The sequence below is a fragment of the Solanum tuberosum genome, unplaced genomic scaffold, assembly GCF_000226075.1.
Source record: "Solanum tuberosum cultivar DM 1-3 516 R44 unplaced genomic scaffold, SolTub_3.0 scf00309, whole genome shotgun sequence".
Classification (NCBI taxonomy): domain Eukaryota; kingdom Viridiplantae; phylum Streptophyta; class Magnoliopsida; order Solanales; family Solanaceae; genus Solanum; species Solanum tuberosum.
This window is the reverse complement of record NW_006239232.1, coordinates 661,381-673,812: the sequence shown is the minus strand read 5'-3', so window position 1 is coordinate 673,812 and position 12,432 is coordinate 661,381. Positions and strand designations below refer to the sequence as shown.

General features: G+C 36.2%; 2 protein-coding genes across 6 annotated transcripts in view; both read right to left on the bottom strand.

Annotated features, from left to right (window-relative positions):
* Positions 1-830: 830 nt before the first annotated feature.
* Positions 831-5,328, bottom strand: LOC102594942 (probable linoleate 9S-lipoxygenase 5). Its single transcript, XM_006359860.2, has 9 exons — positions 4,962-5,328; positions 3,923-4,209; positions 3,631-3,850; positions 3,241-3,537; positions 3,047-3,132; positions 2,613-2,720; positions 2,161-2,468; positions 1,817-2,080; positions 831-1,724 (listed from the first exon to the last, which is right to left on the bottom strand). Exons 1-9 carry the CDS (start codon positions 5,185-5,187, stop codon positions 956-958), a joined length of 2,565 nt encoding a protein of 854 aa, XP_006359922.1. The 5' UTR covers positions 5,188-5,328; the 3' UTR covers positions 831-955.
* A 2,013-nt stretch (positions 5,329-7,341) lies between these two features.
* The window catches only part of LOC102593728 (probable linoleate 9S-lipoxygenase 5), a 6,350-nt gene continuing 1,259 nt past the window's right edge, over positions 7,342-12,432 (bottom strand). For 2 of the 5 annotated variants that reach the window (XM_006359859.2, XM_006359857.2), the window contains exons 2-10: positions 11,610-11,846; positions 10,829-11,118; positions 10,170-10,410; positions 9,684-10,019; positions 9,501-9,586; positions 9,310-9,417; positions 8,859-9,163; positions 8,505-8,768; positions 7,342-8,422 (exon numbers count right to left, since the gene is read on the bottom strand). In XM_006359859.2, the coding sequence (XP_006359921.1) occupies positions 7,654-8,422; positions 8,505-8,768; positions 8,859-9,163; positions 9,310-9,417; positions 9,501-9,586; positions 9,684-10,019; positions 10,170-10,410; positions 10,829-11,118; positions 11,610-11,844 (2,634 nt within the window). In that variant the 5' untranslated portion in view covers positions 11,845-11,846 and the 3' untranslated portion in view covers positions 7,342-7,653. Of the gene's footprint in view, positions 8,423-8,504; positions 8,769-8,858; positions 9,164-9,309; positions 9,418-9,500; positions 9,587-9,683; positions 10,020-10,169; positions 10,411-10,828; positions 11,119-11,609; positions 11,927-11,971; positions 12,397-12,432 lie in introns of those variants that run through there. The other 3 variants (XM_006359856.2, XM_006359858.2, XM_006359855.2) reach the window with 3 other exon arrangements.

Genomic DNA, 12,432 nt, shown 5'->3' with positions numbered 1-12,432 from the left:
AGAACAGTATGTCATACATTATTATAGTATCATTTAGTATTTCTACAGTTTCCCCTAATCGTTTGATAAATTTACTAAAAACAACATGTCATTTTAAACATTATGTATAGGGATTTGTACCTATTTTTGCAAGATCTCGGGGTTTTATACTGAAAACCATTACCTAGGATTTTTAGTAAGGGGGTGTGAAAATATATAAGTGCTACTAGCAGGGATAGAACTCACAACCTCAGTAGTTTTTGCAAAAACTTAATCACTACACTAAACCTTCAAACTATATCAAGAAGTATCAACACTTCAATATATATATATATATATATATATATATATATATATATATATATATATATATATATATATATATATATATATATATATATATATATATATATATATATATATATATATATATATATATATATATATATATATATATATATATATATATATATATATATATATATATATATATATATATATATATATATATATATATATATATATATATATATATATATATATATATATATATATATATATATATATATATATATATATATATATAACCAAATTTTAACCCATATGTACAATGTAATTTTCCTACGAAGGGGTGTCGGTAGCTCCGTCATTGTGTCCCGATACATCGCATATGAGTGATGTATCCGAGAATTGGAGAGAGAGTGAGGAAAATAGGTATTTTTGTAATTCTTTTCAAATGGTAGGAAATTTTAGAGAATGTGATAAAATAAATTGTGTATAAGAAACTGCACAAAAAGTACTATAAGTCATAGTAGTTAAAAAATGAAAAAGTATTCAAATAAATTATTGTCAAAGAAAAATGTCATGTGACTGTCCAAATAGAGAAAGACAAACAAATTGAAACGAAAAAAAGTACCGATAGCGTTGAAGTTGTGTGATTTCATATACAACAAACCATTGCAATATCATGTAACTTTCATATTGAGACACTATTGGGGATTCCCTTGCCAGTAAGTCCTGTTGCACTCTTGTCACCTGTGGCATTTGGATATAGTAATGTATAAGGCAATTTTACAGGTCCATTTCTGTTCTTCAATATATTGTCATTGTTCCTATCCATTATTCTGTTTTCGATTTCAACCAACTTGTCACTGAATCTCTGCAATGCTTGTCGTGGTTGTCGATCACAAGTCCATTCAGGAGTGTCTCGTTGCCCGAGATAAATCTCATCTGCAGAATGCATAGATAACATCTCTATCAATGAGATGCCCATAAGAGTTTGTAGCTGAGCTGTGATTGTCTTTAGGTAGGCGCGTTCATGGTTTGACTCGAGCTCAGCATACTCAGGGGTGCCTGGCTGAGGCATGAATCTTCGACTTACTGTTGGACGATTTGGGAGGTAACCAGCATAAGGATATTGCCCAAAGTTGACAGCTGCATGAAGAGCAGAAGCCACCCATATAATAATTGTACATGTTTCGATGAGTTCAGCTCGTGTCTGCATTTGAGGCCACCATGATTCATCTTTCAAGTCACCGTGACCTTCATTGCGAACTTCCATCCACCAAGACTGGAGTTCAGTGTCGTCACGGATCGTGTCATCAGTTGAGTAATAGAAGGAACAGTATTCGTCAACCCAGGCTTCAATTGCTGACCAAATCTCAAGTCCATCAACCGCGAAAGGATAATCCTTTATCAGGAGTCTAAGGCCATTAGGCTGGCTTGAGTCTAGCACTGCAACTCCTCTGAAATTGAAAAGAAAAATGAGAGTGTTTCTTGGACAAAATGGAGATGACATTGAGTTTTAAGTCGTTGTAACGACTATGTACTGGCCTACCTTTTAAGTAGATCTGCAGGGAGTGCCTGTTCAGTGAACACCCAATCCTTATAGATGACAGAAGACATTTCCATGGCATACTTGGATGGGAATACGGTCGATTCAAGTATTCCACCTGCATTAATGAGGATCTGCCTAGCCAAACCATTGACGTACAATGTATCGCGGAAGTGGGGTTGTAGAAGCTTATAGATTGGATGAACCACACTCAATTGTCTGTTTGCTGCTATAATGAATGGTTCTATCACTGCATGTGTGTTCAGCCTGGAAGCAAAAAGTAGCAGAATTAGTAGTCACTTCAAGAGGTAACATGCATCTAAATTCAACAATTTTAAGTTGCGCACCAGTGACTGATGAGCTGATGATATCCAGAGTCATTTACTGCAACATAAGCTTTGGCCAGATGCCAGACATAGCCTTCGACGCTCTCATCATTACTTGGGCTAAATACTTGACTGGTGGAACCATGTTTATCTCCTTGTGGATGTGGTAAGCTCAGTTCAATCGCAAGTGGCTTCAATGTTCCATCGTCTTGGAGTAAAAGGATGGTCCGACTAGCATAGATCTTTGTGGTTGTTGAGTTAATCCGAGTAATATAAGGCATAAGTAGGTCATGATAATTTAAGATGAATAGCCTATCATTCTTTATTGCCTGTGTCCACAAAAGATAAACGCATAAATATATAACATCTAAAGTACTAGAGACAGATGATAAGTGTTCCAATACAAAGAATGCTTTCGTTTTCTCTTCCTTTATATACGATAATCACTAGGGAAAGATAAAAAAGAGTATTACATCATCCACAGTTAGTCCATCCATGTATTTCTCAATCTGCTCCCTTGTTATTTTACTGGTGTGGTTGCCATATACTTCAGGATTTAGCATGCTTGTGGGTGGAAATTCCTGATAAGAATTTAGTCTTTTAGTACTTATCATTCAGAGTGAAAGAATTACAATACATAAACAAACACTCAAACTTGTCTTCATCTGGCAAGTAATCACTCCAACCCATCTCTACTGTGTCTCATGGACACACGATGTTGACATGACACATAAATTTTAGAGGTGACTAAATGATCATTTCATAAGTTGGAGTGTTCAACTGACACAATTGAGATGAGTTGAGGTTTCTGGATGTGCATACTCAAAGTTGGAGTAACTGAGGCCATGTTTGAGTATCTGTTTATGTGTTATGCCAAAAAAAAAAAAGATTTGTGTATGATATTTACCTGTAGACGCTGGATTATCACAGGGTTAACGCCAGCCAGCATTTCACGTCCAAACTCTTCATCTGACCTCCATGCTGAGTTATCTTCTGTAGTTTTCTCAAAAAGGTTCACAATTAGTACTTATCTTTTCACCTTAGGAAGTACTCAAAGGCTAAACTTAGTTGTGGAGACATAGAAAGGGAAGACATGGGTACCTCCAATTACATGAGGAATTGGATATTTATGAAATTGCCCTTTGAGTATTTTCCATGGCAGACATTCCCTGGACCTTTCCTCATCACTATCTTTATAGAATTCTAGTACACGTTCGAAGCTTTTGAACTCGTTGAAAGGTCTAGATAACACAGACGCGGTCTCTGGGATTACAACCCGAATTATTGATGTGGCACTATATGTAAGGAAATCATTAAACTTCACATGGTTGAAAAGTTCATCTCGGGGAACATAAATGTTCAAACTCAAACGTGGCAACCGTTTCTCTAAGCTAGAATCTGCAACAACAAACTTAACTCTATTCAGCTTATTCTTTTGGTAGTTCTATGCCACCTATAAATATGATTGACATTATGTGTTTGTGACCTTACCTCTTTTAGTCGGTGGACGACTTGTTCTGCCTCTACGAGGGTATGGATAATCCTTAGATCGACCAAGCACAGGTCGATCATATCCTAAATCATTGTAGACAGCATAGTCATAAACTCTGTCCCATTCCTTGAGCATACCAGAACCTGTACCTCGAAGATTAACGAGCTCCTCATTTCTGTATGGCACAAGGGGTTCTGGTGTGTCGCATGGCAAGTATGTCTAATAACAACAAAAGTTTAGAAATTTGAATTTATGCCCTTTACATGTTAGCTTGGTTAAGAATATCGATACCTTGTTGCTGAAAAACACTCTATCATAGTTGTAACGATGTGGAGGATACACCCACGAATTGCAGACAAAATGAACTTCACCCTCTCCAGGAACATCATGTAAAGTGAGAGTCTTGAGGTAAAACTGGCTGTGATGATTGTTCTTTACAATGAAAGCACCAGGAACTCCTAATGACTCATCCCAGTCAAATGTAATATTGAATGCTGCTTCTTCCACTGATATCCAAGTCTTGGAGGATGCCCATTCCAAAATTGCTGGCTTTCCCAACTTCCCTTTCGATCCATTTTCTACATAATAACATATATATTATATATGCAGGACTGCAGTTTATTCGTCGAGACTTCTGAGTTACTCTTTCCATTTCAAAATAAGTGGTGTTTTTAGCTTGGACGCACCCCCTTAAGGTAAGTACTCATTCCTACTAGAAATATGGTGTACTTTTACTAACTTACCCTTCATAAATACCTTGAAAAAGATGTAACTCTTTAGTAGTTTCTTGGTTATGTAAAACTTTCTTTATTTAAATAAGGGTAAAATTAGAAGAACATCATTAATGTCTTCTTAATTATGTAAAACACCACTTATTTTGAAACAAAATGAACTTATTTTGAAATGGAGGGAGAAGCAATTGAGTTAATCAATGATTCTTTCAAATATATAAGGGTGTATCCAAGGGGTCAATAAAGTGCATTGAGAACCATGAAGTCTCAGGTTCACATCCTAACGGAGGCAAAAACAGTATAGATGATTTTCTTCCCATCTGTCCAAGCTTTAATATACAGAGTTACTTAGTATCTATACTAGTGGAACGTAACATGTATCTCCTAGAATTAGTCGAAGTGCAAACAAGTTGGTCCAGACGTCACAGTTATCATCTTATACTAAAAACTTCAGCTCTATTTAGCATAAGGACTAACCAGGCATACAGAATTCAGGATTTACACACAGTTCTCTCACTCTGCATTCTAGCCACTATATAAAACAACTAACAAGTTTTCTTGCATCTCTTCATAATAAAATCAGAAGAAAATGTAATTACCAGGATCAGCATGTTCAGCACTAACGAGCTGTATGGTAACGCGTTTACCAAAGAGCTCGTGCATTCGATCAAGGAAGGCACAACCAGCATCCTTAAAGTTCAAAACATTCTTCTTCATCAATACAACTGTTCCCTTGATCTTAATGGTACCGCTTTCTACTGGAACATCGCGCTGTTTACCGCAAACTGTTTCAAGCAATTTCTCCAGTATCTCTGCACAACCCATTGAGTAAAATGGACAAAATGCTAAAGAGATGTTTTGAGTTGAAATGAAAAAAGGATATGAACTTTTGTTGAGGCAAACAACAATAGTACTAGACTTGTGTCCTTTTATAATCTATGTAGTTCGGAATATTTTTTGAAAAGTCCGAGTAGCATAGATTAGAGTACTGTATATTATTGGATTACTTCCCAACTAGGATCAATTGAGGCAACCATGATTGTCTTAAGAAATTGTCAATAGTCTTAGCTGAGAGAAGTTGACGTGATATCTCAATTGGGCATAAAAAAATAAATAATACCATCATACAACATAAAATATTCTCACATTGACTTGTCAACCTTGTTTGGATGATTGTTACCAATTGTATTACGACAAAATGTTTGTTTTGATTGTTACTTAACTTCCTGTTAGGTAACAATCAATTTGGTGTGATCATATCGTTACTTTTTTTTACCTTTTCATTCTGCCTTTGCTTCTTATTATATAAGGTATAATACATAAATATACTCTTTAACTTGGTCTCAATCACATTTATATCTTCCAATTATAGGTGTATACAAGTAGACATTTAAACTTGTATAAAGTTGAACAACTAGACACACGCGTCCGACATGATATCCTCTTACATATATTATGTCACATAGGACTCATGTATCTACTTGTTGAACTTTATACAAGTTTAGGTGTCTATTTGTGCACAGCCAAAGTTGGAGGGCATAAATGTGAAATGAGGTAAAGTTAAAGAGCAAATTTATGTATTATATCTTATCATTTACCCCAACTTTGTTATAGCAACTCTACCTCATATTCCGTATTTCTTTAATTAAGTTTATTCCTAACGTGTAACATTACACAACAATGAAAAATGATACGATCTATCCATATTTATTAAAATAATACAATATAATAAATGTAATATGATACATTATAAAATTATAGTACATCACAAGTGCTCTTCTTGTCCAATGAAGACTTGTCAACAGAATATAATGTTTTTAAACTATTCCCATCATTAGCAAACAATCAAGATCCGGTTAACAAGCTGTTTGATCAGATTTAATTAAATATTCCACAAGTAATACACATTAAATATTAGCATTTGTAAATATTAATTAATTGGGACAGAGAAGTCGTGGCAAGTGTGTTAAAATTAATGAAGATCTCGAATCATTTTTCTCCTCTTGCTAGAAAACATTATCTTGTAATTAAATATCAGAAAACAATTTTCTCATGGAAAATAAAAATACTTATGTCATATTAAAATACCATAAAATGATTTCCTCAAAAAAAATTTAGCAAGAATCTATTTTTCATCTTGTATTTTCTCAATGAGTTGTTCCAATCGAAAAATGAGAAGAGAAAATCAATTTTCTATAGCACAAATTTCACACTAATTTACGATCGGAAAAACCTTCATTGCAAGGCACAATGATTCTTATTTCAGGTGGATATATAGTTGATGTGAGGTGACTGTCGGACACTCGGACTGCGTCCTTACACTTTTATATTCATAATATTCTCTTTGACAAATATTATATGCACTTTGAGCTGTTTTTCAATTATTATAATACTTTTTAGACTTCTCTTCTCTTGTTGATATGATATCTATATATATGTTATATAAAATTGTTGAGATATAAATGCACGGTTGTACTGGTATCGAATTCATTTGAACTCAAATTAGTACTATATATTAATACCACAAATAAAAAAGGCAGTTTGATGTGTAAAACATCTCCAAGAAAGGACCGCATCCCAAAGGGGTATTATCTAGGTGGGCTGCACTGTATGGGGATTGGGGATGTTATGTAGGCAGTGGTTGATTTTATAGTTCGAACACATGACCTATAAGCTATAAGTTTGTACGTAGATAACTTTATTGTTGCTCAAAGATTCTCCTTCATGTTACTATCACATGATCGCAAACATATTTAAAACTCTCCGATGCTTGATAAAATTAATGAGAGACAATTTCAATCAATACTTTCAACCTCTTTGCCATACCATCTTTTAAAAAGCAACAGGGGTATCAAGAGTCTCATTAGCTTTACAGAATCTGTGAGTTCTTGATCTTAATGGATTTGTTCATTGAAGAACAACTATTTTCAATCCATTTTAACTCGTTAATGCGCAATATTATCAACCAATACCAATAGATTTAGCTTATGTGCTTGTAGCTGCATTCCATATATAGGATCATTATGCAGAAACCATCAAATCATTTATAGTTACAGAAAAAAAAAAAAAGAGTTCATACTGATGTGATGTGTTTAGACAGATACAAGGATGCAGTACTGCATTTTCCCTTCTTGGGCTCAGTCATGAAGCCATTAAACTCCACCTCCTTTAATCCAAGCAGAAACACACATAACAATGATGGAATTTGGCTAAACAAATATTGACATAAAAGAGTGGATATACATACTATATGTTGCCAATAAGGCTATTATATTCGTGCTGTAGAACACGTCAAATTGAGACACTATTGGGAATTCCTTTACCAGTAAGTCCACTTTCACTGTTGTCACCTGAGGCATTGGGGTATAGCAACATATATGGCACTTTAACTGGTCCGTTGCGATTCTTCCATCTGCTGTCATTGTTCCTTTCCACTATTCTGTTCTCAACGTCTACTAATCTGTCGTGGAATCTTTGAAATGATTGTCGTGGTTCAACATCTGAAGTCCACTCTGGATTTTCTCTCTGTCCCAGATATATCTCGTCTGAAGCATGTCGTGACAATATTTCTATTAATGAAACACCTAGCAGAGTTTGGAACTGGGCTGTGATTGTCTTTAGGTAGGCAACGTCAGGATTAGATTCAAGTTCAGCATACTCAGGGGTGCCTGGCTCAGGCATGAATCGACGACTTACTGTTGGACGATTTGGGAGGTAACCAGCATAAGGATACTGCCCGAAGTTGACAGCTGCATGAAGAGCAGAAGCCACCCATATGATAATTGTGCATGCTTCGACGAGTTCAGCTCGTGTCTGCATTTGAGGCCACCATGGTTCATCTTTCAAGTCACCATGACCTTCATTGCGAACTTCCATCCACCATGACTGGAGTTCAGTGTCATCACGGATCATGTCATCTGTTGAGTAATAGAATGAACAGTAGTCGTCAACCCAGGCTTCGATTGCTGCCCAAACCTCAAGCCCATCTACAGCAAACGGATAATCCTCAATTAGAAGTTTAAGGCCATAGGGCTGGCTTGAGTCTAGCACTGCTACTCCTCTGCGATAAAGAAAGTGGGGTGTTAGATTTTGGATAAGATTGATACTGCGATGGAGTTTATAAATCGAAGCTTTGCACAGACCTCTTAAGAAGGTCAGCAGGAAGTCCTTGCTCGGTGAACACCCAGTTTTTATAGACAATAGATGACATTTCCATGGCATATTTCCCTGGAAAAACTGTCAGTTCAAGTATTCCACCTGCATTGATGAGTATCTGCCGAGCCAAAGCATTTATATACATGGTATCACGGAAATGAGGTTGTAAAAGCTTGAATATTGGATGAAGTACGCTCAAATGTCTATTTGTAGCAATCACAAATGGCTCTATTGTTGCATGAGTATTTAACCTGCAAGTTGAGTTGATGTTAATGAACTAAACTTATTTGGAATACCACGGAATATTAACATCTTTGCATCTACTTTTCTAAGAAGTTTACCAATGACTGATAAGCTGATGATAGCCAGAATCATTTACAGCGGCATAAGCTTTGGCCAGCTGCCAGACAGTGCCTTCAACACCCTCGTCGGCTGGTGTAAATACAAGGCTGGTGGCACCATGTTTATCTCCTTGAGGATGAGGTAAGCTCAACTCAATTGCAAGTGGCCTCAATGTTCCATTATCTTGAAGAAAAAGGAGAGTCCGACTGGCATAAGTCTTCGTTTTTGTTGTATTAATCCGCCTTAGGTAAGGCAACAATGAATCATGATGGTCTAAAATGAACAGCCTATTACACTCAATAGCCTGCACCCACAAGTTTAGATAATCATTACTATATTTTCTTAGACAAAAGTCAAGTTGTTTCAGGAAATAAAGAAAGCCTTTGTCATATTTTCCCAAGGCTTCTTCGGTATATTTAAGTACAAGAGGAAAATAGGTCAGGAATTTACTTCATCTACAGTTAGTCCATCCATGTTTTTGTCTATGTGCTCCCTTTTGATTGAACTGGTCTGATTACCATATACTTCAGGATCCAACTTGCTAGCCGGGGGAAACTCCTGATAAGCATTTAATGGGTTAGAAACATGCATGAGAGCAAAAATCATTAAACCCAACTAGTACAGTGAATCTTGTTTGTTACCTGAAGACGTCGAATGATAACAGGGTTGACTCCAGCTAGCATTTCCCGTCCAAACTCTTCATCTGTCCTCCAGGCAGACCTATCAACTGCAGTAATTTTAAAAAGATGCTTATAATTAGTTATCAATTTATGATGCAAGATCTAACATCTCAGGAAGTATCTATTAAACGAGCCCTTTGGTACCTTTGATTACATCAGGCATCGGAAATTTGAGAAATGGTTCACCATCGGAGCGGACTAGTTCTTTGAGCATCTCCCATGGGATGCATTGCCTGAGTTTTTTTAAATGATGGTCAGGCAGCTTAATCCCACCTTCATAAAGCTTGAGTACGTCCTCAAAGCTATCAAACTCGTTGATAGTTTTGTCAAATAAAGCAACAATCTCAGGAATGAGGACCTGACCCAATGATTTAACAGCATATGCTAGGAAATCTGAAAGCTTCACAGGAGTGAAACGCTCATCTCGTGGAACATAAATGTCCAAACCTAAAGGTGGCAACCGGCTCTCTGACATAGGATCTGCAAAGCCAATAGGAATAACAGCTGCTTATTATCCATAGTACTTCATTGGTCTTGAATTCATTTCATTCTAATGAAGTTTCTACAGCAATGCAAATCATAAGTCATAACCTTGTAATATGACGACTTCAATTTTATATGTGATCTAACCTGTTTTAGTTGCTCGACGGCTTGTCCTGCCTCTACGAGGATATGGATATTCCTTCGACCCACCAAGCACAGGTCGAACATAGTCTGGCCCCTTATCTGGAAATCCAAGATCATTGTAGAATGCATAATCATACACTCTGTCCCACTCCTTGAGCTTGCCTGAACCACTTCCACGAAGACTAAGAAGCTCCTGTTCCCTGTATGGTCGGAGGGGCTCCGGTGTGTTGCAAGGCAGGTATGTCTGGAAAACCAGAAAAATTTGATTTCAGCAAGCTTATCATATTGTGAACCTATCAACTGTATACAGCTGTTTGTTTATCATTTCAAGAAAAACTCCAAGTTTCTAGATGTCAATATGTAGCTATCCTATCAAAGCTTAGAACCATTATATAGTTCCCTAAGGAATTTTCATAACTTCTGTCTCTTTAGAACAAATAATTAACCTTTTAGGCTCTTAAAGAGGACCCAAAGAGAACGCCCCAAAAAATTATACATGTAAATATCACGAAGTTTTATCAGTATGGCAGGTTGTTGCTAACAAACATAAGTCCAACAGTGAGGCCTGAACCTCAATGCTGCTTCTGATTTTCAATTGCTAACTAGGTTACTTTTCTTTATTTAACTGGCCACTAGTATTTCTAGTTTAATGCTAGAGATACCTTGTTTGCAAAAAACACGCGGTCATATTTGTAGCGGTGTGCTGGATACACCCATGAATTGCACACAAAATGAAGTTCACCATGTCCAGGAACATCTTCTAAAACGACTGTCCTGAGGTAAAACTGGCTGTGGTGGTAATTCTTGATTATGAACGCTCCAGGAACTCCCATGGACTCATCCCAGTCAAATGTCACATTAAATGTAGCATCTCCCGCTGATATTGACGTCAATGTGGAAATCCATTTTTCCAGGAATGCTGGTTTTCCCAACTTCCCTGTACATCCATTTCCTACAAAAATTAAACATAGCAGTATGCTTAAAGGTGTTTGTATTAAACAAACAAACTTCCCTTTTTTTTTTCTTGTACATCCTTCTACCATTCAACATGACATTAGTGTGATATCAAGCAATCCTTTCTTTCAAGTCTCGCGATCATCCAAAACAAAATAATATTTTCATGTACTTGATCTAAGAAAAAGACTCGCATATGAGAGGGCATGTTGTAGGCATAAATAAATAGTGTACCCTCTCTAGTAGTTCAAGTTTTAAATGAGATAGTTACACAATTCAACAACTACAAAATTGGGAGGAAAGATCAGGAAAACAACAGGTCAGACACACTCAAAGAATTGGACTAGGATCAACTTATAACTTGAATTATCTTTACTCAAGTTAACGAAGTAAACACACGAAAAGGCCAAGGGGTTCAACGTCTACTATATATACATAAAAAATAACTTTCACATGTAATTTTTCCGCGAAGGGGTTAAAAGGATATACCAGGTTCTGCATGGTCTGCACTGATGAGCTGCAAAGAAACACCTTTGCCAATGACTTCATGAAATCGATCGAGGAGAGAAGCACCAACATCCGTCAAGTCCAAGACATTCTTCTTCATCAACACAACTGTCCCTCTAACCTTTTTTCCATTGATATGAATATTGTTGCAGTTATTCTCATCTATAGTATCAATATTGTTCTTGCCACAAACCACTCCAAGCCATTTCTCCAACATCTCTGTACAACATGGTGAAAAAAACCCCATTAAGCAAAATTTGAAAGTCAGTAGAAAATCTTTATTTTTTTTTAGTTTAAATGAAGAGATGAATATAAATATGAGTATTTATAAAGCAAGGTATCACCTTCCTTCCAACTAGAGTAACTGTAGCAATATCAGACTTCTTGACAATATGTATATGTTCACAACTTCTTGACCAAGAATTCGGTAGTCATCTACACCCAACTTGTACACTTCTTATACTAATCACACATGGAACTATTGGGGCATAAAGTTTCAATCTTTATTACTAAAACAAAAGTTTAAAGAACTTATTCCATATAGGCAAATCCCATCTGGCATTTTTGATTAAAATATTATCATGTTAACCTCACAAATAATATTTTGACATACCTTTTTCATTCAATAATGTTGAACTAAAAACTAAATTGCCTTTGTGTTCTCATTGTTTCCCATTTCTGATTCACTCACTTATCAGCAGAAACTTTACAACTTGACCTATAGGCTCACTTTTTTTTCCAAGAAAAGTAGAGGGGCACTACCCACTTGGGTCCCTCCACCCCCACCCCCACCCCAACCTCAAAC